At 37.7% G+C, this 15,057-nt stretch overlaps 1 protein-coding gene across 1 annotated transcript; it reads right to left on the bottom strand.

Annotated features, from left to right (window-relative positions):
- Positions 1-1,038: 1,038 nt before the first annotated feature.
- Positions 1,039-14,891, bottom strand: LOC105059885 (thioredoxin O, mitochondrial). Its single transcript, XM_010943379.4, is given in 8 exon segments — positions 1,039-1,221; positions 3,128-3,222; positions 5,607-5,651; positions 11,983-12,062; positions 14,319-14,369; positions 14,473-14,538; positions 14,617-14,688; positions 14,691-14,891. Coding segments are annotated over 8 exon segments (567 nt in total). The 5' UTR covers positions 14,839-14,891; the 3' UTR covers positions 1,039-1,211.
- Positions 14,892-15,057: the final 166 nt, after the last annotated feature.

Here is a 15,057-nt window from a genome sequence, read left to right as displayed (position 1 = left end):
AACTGGATCTAAAACGGACCAAATATTAGATGAGCTGAGCTTACCCAACCTAATCCAGTCCAATTCAGCCAAAATTTTTTATTTGCGAACACATTCACCCGAAAATTTAATGATTGAACTCCCTAACGCCTCCACCATTATGTTAGACATCAAGACTACTTATTTGTAGGTATAAAGCTCAATTAAGGTCATCACATTGGTATAACGATGCCAGCAAATGTTTACTCAGTTGACTGGTACTTCTCTCCAGATAAAAAATCTCGAAATTAATCATGAAGCACGGTGAATAACTATGGAAATTTTTATTAAAAATTATATCAATAATATCGTATTCTACATCTCAACTTACTCGTTATGTTTATGACTCATTGTCCTTTTAAAGATGAAAGAAACGGCGTATTTTACATTTTATCCCTCGCATACCATACACCAACATAGACCCAACCTGAGCCAGATCCAAATCCATTGGGGTGAGTTTGCATCATGAATTGCCCAACCTAGACCCAGCTTGTTTGAAATAATCTTCCAAGGACCCAGCCTGGACCAACACTTAGAGAATAGATTAGATCCAAATTTAAAACCATGAGGCTAAAAGAAAATCACATCGGCTCCATATGATGCTAGACCTTCTGACCCCACCTGTCTGCAAGACTAGTTATCAGGTCGTGGTCACATGTAGCGAAACCACCTACAACCCTGCATTCCTACCGTGCATGGTGAACAGAACCTTAGATCAATCCATGGAATAGCTATCTGAAGTACAATTTGTGCAACAAACCACTATGCACCCCTGATATTACATATATAGAGAGAGGATTATTTGCCACAATGGCATAATTGACAGTCTGTTTGATCGCTAAGGACTGGTTCAACTTCCTATCGATCACAGTAGGCTCTGGCAATAAGCTGAACTTCAGTTAAGCACTTTCATGCTTATGAAGTCTCAAAAATCAGACCCCGCTAGCTTTGGCACAATTGGATCTAATTAGAGATGGTTAGGACTGCGGTTTAACCTCAGAACAGATCACAGCAAATAAATGTCCAAAACTTAATGGAACTTCTTGAGAAATTAAATATTTTTTTTTTTGAATCTTTTACAAGCACAGTTCTGAAAAATTATCAAGCTCTATAAGATGCGAGAAAGATAAAGCACAGACCAAAATTTGCATCAGAATAGACAACTGCATCCATTCCCACACCGTGTCTTCTATCTAGTCCTTCCTGTTTGTTTCAAAAAAAAAAAAAAAATGTTAAGCATTTAGTAGTATTTCAGTCAAATCACATAGTCCAGGCAATATATGACATCATCATGCAGGGAACACGCACGATTAGCTTTGGTCTTGTATTGAATGCCAGCTACAATCTATATGATATACCCCACAGGACCAAGATTAATATAAGCAGAAAAGGTGAAGGGAGAAGCAGAGAGACTTGAAAAGCTCATGCCATTAGTCCTAAGAACACTATGTTTCCAGGATGGTACAGCACAATTCATCTAACAGGCAATTTTTAATGAGCACAGATCCTCCTGCAAGGGGGTGGAGTCGGATGGCAACAGGTAGGGTACCAGCAAATTTCACCCTACCCACATCCGAACCCATTTAACATCTTACTACCTGAACCCACCATCCCAAACCCAAATTACAAAATTAACCAAAAATCCCAAATCCGTCCCATTTAAAATTGGTATACCCGCTGGGTAACCAAACCAAGCTCAATTATCCTTTATTCGGGTCAAGTTATAGGTAGCCGAACCCACCCAACAAAGAGAATGAAATGGAAAAAAAAAAAAAAAGAACAAAAAGGAAAAAAAAAAAAACAATCTAGGTGGGAAAAGGTCTTTAACTTTCAATTTTTACCATTTTTCCTTTGTTTCCCTTGATTTTTCTTTGTTTTCCCCCAGCTTTGCCTCTTTTTTTCTGTCCTCAGGAGTCTCAAACTCTCAATCAGGTGGGAGGCTTGGAACCTTTCGATCAAAAATCCCCCAAATCATGCTTCTACCAAGATTAAGCCCTCAAAAGTCAAAACCTCAAGGGACCAAATCACACTGCGACAACTCCCACAAAATCCCCATATGCTCGAGAAAAAAGCCCAATTGGAACCGAAGAAGCCCCTCCGATCTCTCTCAGGTGCTATCCTTTCCCACAGAGATCCATAAAAAGATAATGAAATGAAAAGAAAAAGAAGTGAAAAGAAAAAAAAGATCAATCTATGTGGGAAAGGTCTTACCTTTCAATTTTTTCCCTTTCTTTTTTGTTTTCCTTTATTTTTTCTTTGTTTTCCCCCGATTTTTCCTCTGATTTTTTCCATCATTAGGAGTCTTAATCGGGTGGGAGGCTTGGAGCGGCCGAATAGAGAAGCTTAGACGATGGCTAGGGTTTTGTGTTGGGTATTTATATACAAGCAGGTTCGGATAGCCAATACCCAAGGGGCAAATCCCAAACCCATTCAGATTTCAATGTTAAATTCCAAATCCGTCCCAAACCTATAGGATATTGCTAAATGGGTCCTTTTAGGGTTTAGGCAGGTCAGGTATCCAGAAAAACCAGCCTGACTGCCATCCCTTGGGTGGAGTAGGATGCTATCCCTAGGTGATGCATGCCTGTTTGGTCCATGCACAAACCCCCAAGTGCTGGATGTGTTGGCACAGTGCAGTGGCCAGCAAAGCCTGCAGCCACACAGGTGCAGCATGCAAACCAATCCCACATGCTTCACTTTAATTATCCCAAAAGTCTAGTACCACAGCATAAGCAGCCTCTGCAAAGCCTTGTGCCATCATCTCCTGCCTCAGTGACTCACACCCATGCAGCAGATATCTCATGAATACAACACAAGTATCTGCAACGCCCTTTTACTCTGTAATCCTGATCTTGAACCTTGAATCATACTTAATGTTTAAACAATTTACCATGACTTCATTACATTGTGGCAATGATTATTTAACAGACAAGGAAGGTTTCCTTGATTTCCAAACTGAATGTTCAATATCAGGTTCACCCCAGACTTCACATCATAATATCGATATAAGAAATCAAAATATTTTTTGCACAGTTTCAGGTACAAGCATGGTACTGTTACTGAAAAACAGGTGTTTAAATTAGAAAAGGCGTTAGTGCCAAAGAGTTACTTGTAAAGATTTTCCATGGTGTTCTTCAGTTTTGTGGCATCAGCACCAACAATTTCGGTAGCCTTTTGACCGTTTTGAAAGAAGTGAAAAGTAGGCTGCATAAGAAACAACTGTCAGTAGACAAATCTAAATAACATGCACAGAAAATGTCTAGGAGAACAGAACAGCCGAAGTCATTGGCTCTAGAGACTAACATCCAAATTAGATAAGCAAATGAATATAATGAGTTTCATTATATCGCAAAAGGAAAGGTAATCAAAAGAAAAACTACTATCTATTTAATATGGAAATCATATTTGGAAAAAATTACAAACTTCTTGGAGAAACTTGACTTCATCCTACGTTATTTGTCCTCAACTTCTTGCAGAAGTGACCTTTTTTACATTTTCTTTTCATTGTTCAGCCCTGAGGCTGAAGTACTAATTACATCTTTGAAAGCTTCCCCCTCCAAAATCTTGATAAACCATTTGCAAAAACTTCAATGGGAAAATAAAGTCCCATAGAAGTACCTCATTGCACCTTGCCTTGTTAACCAACCAGTCAGTGGCCTCATGGACTGGATGCCTCATTTCCTTCCTGATGAATACAACTGTAAGTCTTTACAGGCTTCCATGTAAGTCTGTTCTAGCAATAACCATTATTTCTGACAGCAACTTTTGGCACAATATGCCATTTGTGATGGTTTAACTGTTCCCGTGCAAGAACCCAGAACTTGTTAAAGGTTTAAGCAATAAATGGAAGGCAGACAAATGAATTCATATGGCAAGATGAATGGTTAATTTGGACATCCAGTTTAAAGAGAATGTCTATATACGAAGATGATGTTTTACCTGTTTGCATCGATTCGAATTTGTAAATGGAGTCAAATTGTCAACAGTCACATCAACAAATTTTCTATCTTCCAGTAAACAACTGATTTACTGATTTCCTGTCTCTGTAATTGTTTCCTCCATCATCATCCACTTTCATAATTACTTTTGTTTTAAAGAATTATCTTTTGGTAATCCACGTTACAGATTCTCTATCTATAAACCTAAGAATGAAGTTACATCCCATTCTGAAGACAATAGCAAGGAAAGGTCACTTGAACTTGCTATAATCTCCCATGTCAATCTCAACGGCCAAGTTTTGATTAGTTTACATCTTCCATGTATATAACATGTTCTGCTACTTTCAGTTTATTAACTGAAGTGTCTGTCTTTAGACAGAGCTAACAGGATCACTCGAATAAGTGTTACTTTAGAGAGAGATGATGACCATGGAATCATATAATTCTTGGAAAGACTGAACATCTTTCTGAGTGTATCTTAACTAAGCTCGGTTTGACACTCCAGATGTGTAGAATCCACCTTTTAGCATCAAAGCTTATAACTTGTCATTTTTTTACTGCAAGCAACAAGAATTAAAGAACCAAATAACCCACACCCCCCCCCCGTGCTTGAAAGAAGCAATGCTAAGTCAAAGACATTTCAAATCCACTGATATCAATGACTGTATTTCATAGTGACATACAAGCACATTAATTTTTCCAACTGGTTAAAGAAGCTAGTTTTTACCACATTTAAACTTTTGATGCATTTGCGACCATGTCACCATATCCCAATTACCCTTCATGTACTTTAAGCATAGCCGGAGAACATTTTCATTCATAATGATTGGTGAGCATAAAGTTGAACAAAACATCCCAGAAACCTAGTCAATGCCAAGAAAAAGAAACATGTTTTCAAAACTCATATGGGTTTTATGATTTAAAAAGAAAATCACGAATACAAATTTTACTTCCTAAATCAACAGTCCTTAATTTCTCCTCTTTGAAAAAGATACTTTGTTAGTATTGCAATTTAAGTATTTAGAGAAAGAATCATGGTTTACTGTTGTCCTTGATATTTTAAATCAATAGCATAACACAATAGTGAAAATTATTATTATAAATCCATCCTTCTCATATTTGGATATTTTAAATGGCGATGTAGAAATAATGAAAGTTTTGGAGTGCAATCTGACCCCAAAATTGCTAGAGGACAATGAGAAATTAAGCTTATCTATTGTTAACTTCTCTGGGAAACTTTATCAATCTTGTACAAGTAATACGTTCCCATACTACTCAAAACCAAGGATACAAAATACCATGCATACCAGCCTGCGCCAGCCAGTACATACCATATTAGATAAGAACAGGTACCTGGCACACCCCCAGGGCTGAATCATAGGTGCACCAGCCCAAATCAACCACAGATCACAGTACGTGCTGTACCAGACAGTAACTGGTAGAGATCTGTATCTAAATTTTTAAGTCCTTGCTAAAATATTGCATAGATTATCTCTATTAACATAGTTATCACAAGATGTTGCATCAGAATAACTAGATAAGTAAAAATTATAACATGCATAGAATTGTCAAATGATACTGCCAGTAACTTTGAATGATGCATTTATCTATTCTTAATATAAGAACAACATAGTAGTGCAGAAAGCATACCACTGAGTAAATCCTTAGCTTGCTTAGTGCGCCTCCAAGGCCCTCCTGAAAACCGAGCATTATAGCTTTAAGTTAACAAGAACTTTATGACCATAAAGCAAAAATATAATTAATGTAGAAAGAGAGGCACACTAAATGAGAAAGTGATGAATATATATTTCTAAAATACACCAATGGAGATAACAAAGCTCAATAAGTGCATTAATCAAGTTTCGACTTATCAACCGAAGTAAAATAAGTTTGCTTCTGCTAATTTCTTCACTTATGCTAAGGAAAGATATCAACCAACTAGCATAACCAGGGATATTTAGGCTTTCATAAATAAAACACTTGGACTAACAAGCAGTATACATGGAGGAAACAAAAAATAACAGAATACAAAAAATATTGAGATGTTGATGATTTAATTAGTGAGCTCTTGATATGATAGAGTTTATATTTTTCTAAAAGTAGGTTGCGCCAACTCACCAAGTAGCATGAAAAAAAAAATTGGGAGCATTAGATAAATGAGGGGCATGGTTCGTCGAACCAATCCGAATCAGGCAGTTCCGAACATTCCAAGCCATACCGACTGCAAACCGGAATAGTTCGGTTTTCCAAATCAGAACACCGGATGAGGGAGAGAAAAAAAGAGAAAGAGAGAGAGAAGAGGGGAGGAAAAGAGGAGACGCTGCCGCCAGAGGGCCAGCGGTGGCCCGTCAGGGCCTCCGTGGATCTATGGTCGCCCGATAGGGCGTTTAGTCGAAAGACATAGAAAGAGGAGAGAGCAAGGGTACTGGAGGGAGGTGCAACTACCGGAGGGCACCAGATGGCCACCGTAGCCACCGGGAGGCGGAAAAGGCATGACAAGAATCGCGGCCGCAAAACAGGAGGCGACTGTCCCTGTTCACCACTTTTTTTTTAAATCATGATTAATAGTGATGCCGGCAATGAGTTTACCGGCTTTACTTAAATGAGTTTGTCGGCTTTACTATGGTCGGAATTTTTAAAAAAATCCCATAAAACAGGAGCGATCACCCCTGCTTCACGCCCACAGAGCCGCAGGCTACGATTTCGTCGTCCGACAGCCAGCCGGAGGCTCTCCACTAGCTTCCCCTCCCTCCTTTTCTTTCTCTCCCCTCTCTATCTCTCTCAGTCATGATTTGACAGAAGAAGCGGAGGCCTTGGCAGCCCTCCGAGCACACCCACAACCCATTTGTGGCCCACCATCGGCGTCTCCTCCAGCCACCCTCTCCCTCCCTCCCTCCCCTTCCCCTCTTTCTCTTTGTCTCCTCCCCGATTCCTTGCTTTGCCTTTGTGTCCGTTCGCGCCGGTCTAATCCGGTATGGACCTGTTCCAATTCGTACTATCGATCGGCTAGCACCACTCTTGGTACTGGTTCTGCAGTCCTCGACAAAGGATATTTACTTACTACTTGATCAGACATTTTGCAGTACATCCACACGCAGGTATGGGGACAGGCGGTTAAAGGATGACTTAAAAGAGCAAATATCAGAGAGTATCTTGATCCCTAGATACTTTCTTTGGTATTGCCATTGGTAAAAAGCAAGGTTTGAAAAACCAGTTGACTTGATACATGTTGCTTAGTACATACCATACAAACCCTAACGGTATGGACGGTCTTGGTTCGGGCAAATAAGCTAAGGTCCAAATTGAGCAATACCACTTGGTACTGCTTGAGAATGGTTTTTAGTGGGAAAAAAAGCTTGTTCTCCACCATTTGTACATGGAAACAAGCAAAGCGAAATCCTAAGAACAGCATATGCCTATCTTAGTAGGATTCAACATTGAATTTTTGGAAATCAAGCTAAAAAAACCATGTTATTGTTTGAATTTCGGACCAAGTAAAGAAACAGCAATTCAAGTTGTAAAGCATATACAAAGTAAGGAACTTAATCCAGAATTAGGTAGAAATCAGTTCCTTCTTGGATGTTTAACTTAATGCAACAAAGAGATCATGCTAATCTAAGGATTGCACTGATTGTTTGTTCACGAAGAAGAGGAGAAAATTGAAATATTTACTGTATTTCAATATAATTTTATCTTATATAAAATGTCTCGTTGAAACCTTGACGTCATTCATAGTTTCTCATTATGTTACAACTTACAAAAATGTATGCTTTAAATCCTTTTATTTTCAATGACAAGTTATGTGGTCTTATGTGATAAATATAATATCATGGACTTCAGCCCTTACAGGAGACCATTCCTAGGGCACTTAAATTGACACTCCCATCTTATTTCTTGAAAAAACGAATACCATCAAGGCAAAAAAAGATGATATATAGGCTAAAACCACATTTGGTTCAGCCAATTGTTGTATCAGGGGTGTTTAGGGCATATGCATATGTACTCATGGATACCCTTTGACAACACAATCTTCGAAACGGCGCATGCCATACCCAGAACTGATCGATATAGGCTTGATCCTTGATATTCCAAGCACGATGCCAAAAGAGTTTTATCAAATGGACAAATAGGGTTACAGAAGAGCGCAGCAATCGATTTTACACCCCAAAAGCATGAAAAAAAAAAACTAGGGTGCATCAAGAAGCTTATTACCAGCAAACTAGGTGTGGGAAATTTTATAAATAGGATGACATGGATAGCATAAAGAACTAAGTATCAAATACTAATTTAAGAGTTCTGACGAGTAGAGGAAAAAGACAAACCAAGAAAGAAGGTGATCAAGGTAGTCATCACCACCATCTGATGTGATAGTCATGACCCAACAAGCCAATCGGTTAACCTGATCAGAGAGAAGCATGTTCCGGTTTGGCAACAAAGAAGTTGGGTCATAAACAGATCAACTTATCTATTTATTAAACAGGTTTGGTAGAGGTTTAGGGTCCTGATCTATCTAACATTATATAACCCTTTTAATAATTGGGTAGGATCGACGCGATTATGATCCAAGCCATTTAAAACTTATGTAGGAATAAGATTAAGGATTTGGGGCAGCCTTCGAATAAGTTCAGCCTTTCTTACATTTGCTTGGTATAATCTATCTCGCTTCTCATCCCTCCAATGAACTTGTAACCCTAAAACCCTTGCCTCCTAATCCCACCTTCAAAACCCAGATCTCCTGCTTTGTAGTGCCCCTTGTCTCGCTAGGTCCCAAGCCCAAACCTTCCAAGAACCACTACCTCAGCAATAAGAACATCCACGAGTAGACAATAGACAATCCCCATTAATAGCTTATGCGCCTAGTATGCCCATTGCAACACCCCCCACCCCATTTATGTCAACCCCTTTAGAAGTGTTATTCTCCCAATGAAACTGTCTACCGCAGCTACTCTAGCAGGCTCCTTGATGTCCACCACAACCTCACCACCCTCAAGAAATTCTCGAGCTCCCATTGGCATGTCTTCTTCAACTGCCATGTTGACTACACCACCCAAGTATCTAGAGCAAAGAGTGGTCCTCTGTGCAATCAGCATTGACCGCATCACCTCTCTCTTCAAGGGGCAATTCCAATCACCAAAGCAATAGAAGTTGATCAAACATGGATTTTTACTTTAGAGGAAGAGGGGAGGAGTCAAGATATGTTGCTTGTGTTCCATCAGTTTTAAGCTTACGGATTGGGTGAAGGGATTTGAGAGCAAGAGAGATAAGAGGGAAGGAGTGAATGAATTGGGAGAATGGGTCATTGCATGCTCGACTCCATCCAACCTTAGATGGTTAAGCCCATTATAGATAATGTTATTTGATTTAAATTTTGACATTTGACCCATTTATCAAAAAGATTGGGTCCAGGTCGACAATTTTTTCCAATACCAACATCTTAATCTGACATGAACCTGACCTATTGCCACTTCAACCGCCATCAAAATTTGAGAATAATTATATAATGGCTCCTCGTCAAAAGCATTATTTGAGACAAAGAAAATTGCTTAAGAATTTTATTCCAACTCAAGCATGTGGAGCCAAAGAATGGATGACCATATTTATGGGTCTCTAACTCACCAGTATACAGAAAATCTTCTGCTAGCGGGAATCCATCAATTAAAAAGAAGATGAGAAAGTGACACTTAAACTCACCTTCCCTAGCCCTTTGCATAATAACAACCCTATTTTAGAATTGTTTTTTTTAAGTTAAAAAAATAGGAACTTCATGGAGCCTAATATAAAGATGTTTAACCAGTCCAATACATAAACACAAACGACTATAAGAATTTATCAACCCAACCTGTCAGCTAAAATAGGACTTTAATATAACTCAAATACATTTATTCCCTTTTCTTGTCTTTTATGTTTTATTAGTTCCTTTCCCATCTCTTTGATACTCTAAATTATACTTCTCTTCCATTATTTTAACAGGTGAATAGACAGATATCTCACATAAAGATATGGATCCAAATCCTGGAAATCTTCAGTCCATATCCACGTTTGATCAGATAATGGATGACTATTCCAGCTGATAGGGGATTCATGATACCCACCATCTTTTTTCACATCAATTTCACTTCTAACACATAAAAGTATCTGTGCAACTAAGAACAGGAGGTAATCTGAATTCTTGCTTCTTGAAGTTCATATCTTCAGCATGACCATTGTGCATGCCTGAATCTTCACCACCGAATATAGGACTGGTATTCAAGTATTCAGGCAACTGAAAAATATTAGAAATAGAGAATACTTTATGAAAATTCAGATGGTCTCATATTTCTTAATGTAGCTTTGGCATTAAATATTTTAATCTCAAGCACCTCACCATCATCGAACTCCAAATCATGCATGCAGTGAACCATTTTTCTGTTTATCTCGTAGCTGTTCAACGGTTACCTTCACTTTTACATGATGTCAGGCAATGGAATGAAAATGAATATGCTTTCTCACCAAGTGTACAAGTAGAAAGAAAGGAAACAAGTTAAAGAACTAACATACCGAAAAACTTGGGAACAACTTGCTGTAGCCAGGTAAGCCTAGGGGACTACTAAATCTAGGATCCAGATCATTCGAATGGTTTGTTTACCCATTTCTGAAAACAGGACAGAAAAGTTGTAATGTAATGATAGGAAGCACATGTAAGGGCATAAAAACCTGTTTTCAAGTTCAGTCCGACTCCACAAAAAGCAATCTTAGGGCTTTAAAGCTAGAAAAAGGCAGCCTACATTGTCTTTTAATAAAAATTTTGATTGAGGTGAAGAGTTCCTTGTAGAAAATGAACTTCGACAATAGATCTAGTAGTTCTAGAGGGCAACAAATTTAATTCGAGGGTTAATTTTTGAATGATGACATCTAGAGTAAAGGGGCACCTTATCCATATCTTTAGATTGTTCTAAGAGCAAGAAACTGGAAAAGTCAGGTAAATAGGATCACATGACTATATTATTCTAGAATACAAATACAAGCAATCAGGTTGTGCTTGGACAACAGATATTCATCCTCTCTTGACATTGTCATGGACCTGCTGAATGAATTTTCACACTCTCTAGGAGTTAATCAAAGACAGAGAAAATATATTTATCTACATATGTGGACAGACATAAAAATATGTAGGTGTACACATATTTATGGGTGTTCACATTCTACATGTACATGCATGTATACCTATATGGAACCACATCTATGCCTAGCCATAAATGGTCAGATTTATATGCTATATGCTGCAATTTGATGCAAATTCAAGCATAAATTACCAGCTAAAAATTACATTTTAAACATGGCAGTTAGAAATTTTATTAGAAGAAATACATGCATAAACAATGGTCTGTAACAACCAAGCAATACATGATACCTGGATCAGCCAATCCAACTACCTAACTGCAATGGAGACCAAATGATCACCCTATTGATGCAAAGCAAAACCTTGAGTTCCCTATAGATTTAACTGTGCAATTACAGAAAGTTGCATCAATTTTATCACTAATGAAGCATGCATGTACCCTGTTAACATATTGCTTCTTCCTGCTCCTTACAACCTACAGAACTGTCCAGCGAAAGATGTATGTAAAGTAAGCTAACTTTGTAAGCTATAATGCATAGTCCATTTTCAATAGAATTCCTTGGGGGCTTTGGGCATCACTGAATGACCTCAAATCTCCCAACAGAATATTTTAGCAATGGACAATTGCTCAGCTCCAGACCCCCTATGAAAACATTGGACATGTTTATCAAAAGAAACCCCTAAGTTGGAGCTTATCTACTGCAGGTATCTTGGCCACCAAAACCAACCATATATATGCTTCAGGGATCACCCACACAGCGGAGAGCAGGTTGCTGGTGTTAAAATGTCAAGACCAAAGGGGAACCTCATCAGTTTAAAAGTTAAAACAACAATACCCACACTATAGAGTCTAGACCAGTAAGGAAGAAAATGACTTCTATTTTCAAAATGAACAATATATATATAAACAACACAAATTCAAGTTACCAGATCAATGTCAATCTTATAAGTAGTGACATGTGGGAATTTCAGACTCATCTCTTCAATTATTGGAGATATAAACCTGCCTACAAAACAAAAACAGCAAAAGAGTGAAACTTCAAGAAAATAAGTAATACAATACACTTCACTTTCTGATAGAAAAATATATTTTACATGATGTAGAATATAATTTGTGTAAACCCTACAGCAGAAGAGCATGCAGCACTATGCATGCATTCATGAGGCATGCAAGCTAATAATAGAAAAAGGTCGATGGTACATTTCATGTAATTTTGGAGTATTTGAAAAACAGACCCTGAACATATTCTCAGTCTTCCTAATGGGAAAAAAATAAAATAAAACTTATAACCTATCAAAATTTCATTGTCTTTGCCTGAATTCTTGTCAAATATCTTTCATGATGTCCACTTTATGTTAGTCAACCACTTAGAACAATTTAAACATTTAAAATGTAAAATCGAGAAATGTCTCTGATTCATATCCATGAAACAAAAGAAGAGAATTTTGCAGAAAGGGCACTGGCCACATGAATACACTCCAACTAGTGAATGCATTACATGCTCAATAAATATGTGCACTCAGTATTAAAATATGTGTATTGGCATAAAAGCACAAGGAGCACACTCAATAAATATGTGCAGTCAGTATTAAAATATGTGCATTGGCATAAAAATACATGCACTCATTATGACTCATGTGCATTCATCATAAAAAATATGTGCATTCAAATATGCTTAAACATATGACTGGAGAGTACCCGCTGAAGCCAGGGACAAAAGCACCAAAAATTTAAACCTGGGTCAGTCTTGTGGTAAAATAGAAGTGGTCTGAATCTGCAAAAGTAAACTAAAGTAGGCTATTTTTTGCAAAAGCCCCACAAAAGAATAGAAGATGCCTCCAGGATTTAGTATTGGAGTTAGCCTTTTTTTCAATCCCCACAAATTTGTTTTTTGAATTTTTGTTACCAATGTGATTAAGATTGGACTTTTCAATTTAATATCTCTAATACTTCCCAAAAACGTGATCATCTTATTGAAAGAAACATTAATTGTCAAACATAATCAATCAAATTGATTTCTTTAGTATGTTGAAATAAACACTTTTTCAGTTAACATGTAAATTTTTTACATAAGGACTACGGGCAATTAGACATTATAAGCAAAGCCATTCTATGGAATGAAGATAAAAATGCTTGCATTGGCATTCCAGGACGGCACTCTTGTAGTACGACCAAAAGTACCAGCCTAAAAATCATCTTAATAACATGAATAAGAGCAAAAGTTCATCCAAGTTATGTGTCTTATATCATGAATACCAAAAGATTTGAATCTTGGATCTCCTGCAGGCTCCAGCAAACATAAAAGATTATACCCCACATTCCCAAAATTGACTTCAACATTATATATGATCTTAATACATTTCAAGTTTCTACCTTATGCCACAACACATTACTACTCCAACATCCAGGTAACACCAAGCCTTCAACACTCCAAGATCAAGATTCTTTAGTCACATTTCTTTATTCAGTCCAAAAAGCTTTGAACCCTAGTTCCTGTTTCTGAAACTGATAAAATTGGAATATGGTTTGAAATAGAAAGGATTCTATGGACATTAAAAAAACTACTTTTTCAATCCTTTGCCACCAAAACCTGTCGATCTTGATCATCTATAAAGTCCAACTTACTAAAATAATTAGTTACATGTGTACCACCATTAACTCATATCTTCTCACCAAGACCTTGCTGTAACATCATTTTACTTTTACAAATTTTGCCTCTTTGTCCAGACAAAGCCTAAAAGCACTCAAGTCAATACAAATTTCACCTAATTTTAGCCACTCGAATTTAATTTGTTGGATCCCTGAGTTGCCAGGTATTTTATTTGTTTTTTATTTGATGAGATATACAATTACTACATTCTATTCTATTCCTTTGTTTCGTGAAATATCATTTTAAGTTCTCATCTAGAGTAAGCCCCATAGTTCTGATTAGTTGACTACAGTAACCCTTGAATGCATGACAAAAATTTACTTAATAAATCTTATACTTATATTTTGTTTCACATTTTGTTTCCCTTTTTTATAACGTTTGAAAATTTCATCTCATTTTTATCAAGAAACACCAAAAATTAGATAAAACACCAAAAAAAAATTTAGCATAAGGAGGGAAAAAAAATGCTGTAGCATGCCTCAGAGCCTACAACTAGAACTCGCATGCTGCTCTTTAAGGGGATACTCCCAGAAAACATAGCAAAAAGAAAGGTCAGAAGCCATGCACAGAGATCTATAATTCAAATCATGCAAAGTTCAAGCAGAATCTTACAAGGCCCGCACCACACGGCCGTGAAGTAGAAAAGTGCCGGCAATTTCTCATCTGTAACCAAATTACAATCCAAGAAACTTTACAATTTCCTCCCGTTAGCACAACAAAAAGCAAATCAAACAAAATCATCGAGATGCACAAAGAATCTACCGACCCTGAACCTTGGTGAGTGCGGTGTTCAATGCTTCGTCGGAGCCGATGAGAACAATGTTCGATGGGCCTGCAAACCATTACCCAAAAGAATTAAACACTCGAAGCAATATGAAATGGAGAGAGAACAGAAGGAGAAGAAGACTACTCGAAGAGGAGGAGAAGGGCCGGCGGGAGAGGAGGAGAGCGTCCGAGGAGGCGCGGGAGGGGGGAGGAGAAGCGGGCGGGAGGCATTGGGAGGCGAGGGAAGGACTCCATGGCGGGAAAGGAGAGGAGGAGGGTTGTGGGCGGGGAGAGGGTTTCTGAAGAGGTGGGCGTGGAGAAGGGGGCGGAGGAGTGAAGGGCGGAGCAGAAGAATCCCTCGTCCCATCGCGTTTCTTCTTTCGACAGGGTAGGAAAGGTAAGAAAAAGGCCGGTGCACGTAAGTAGAATAAAACAAATTATGTTAAATATATTAGCAAACTCATAATATCACATATATAAACAATTTCATCGCCAATCACAATAAAATATTATTTTAATTGTTATTTAAAATTTTTTTATATGTTAACAAATCATTTGAAATATGTTAAAGTATTAATTAAAAAAA

Source organism: Elaeis guineensis, chromosome 10 (assembly GCF_000442705.2).
Source record: "Elaeis guineensis isolate ETL-2024a chromosome 10, EG11, whole genome shotgun sequence".
Lineage (NCBI taxonomy): Eukaryota > Viridiplantae > Streptophyta > Magnoliopsida > Arecales > Arecaceae > Elaeis > Elaeis guineensis.
The sequence above is the reverse complement of the archived record's forward strand: the minus strand, read 5'-3'. Positions and strand labels throughout refer to the sequence as shown.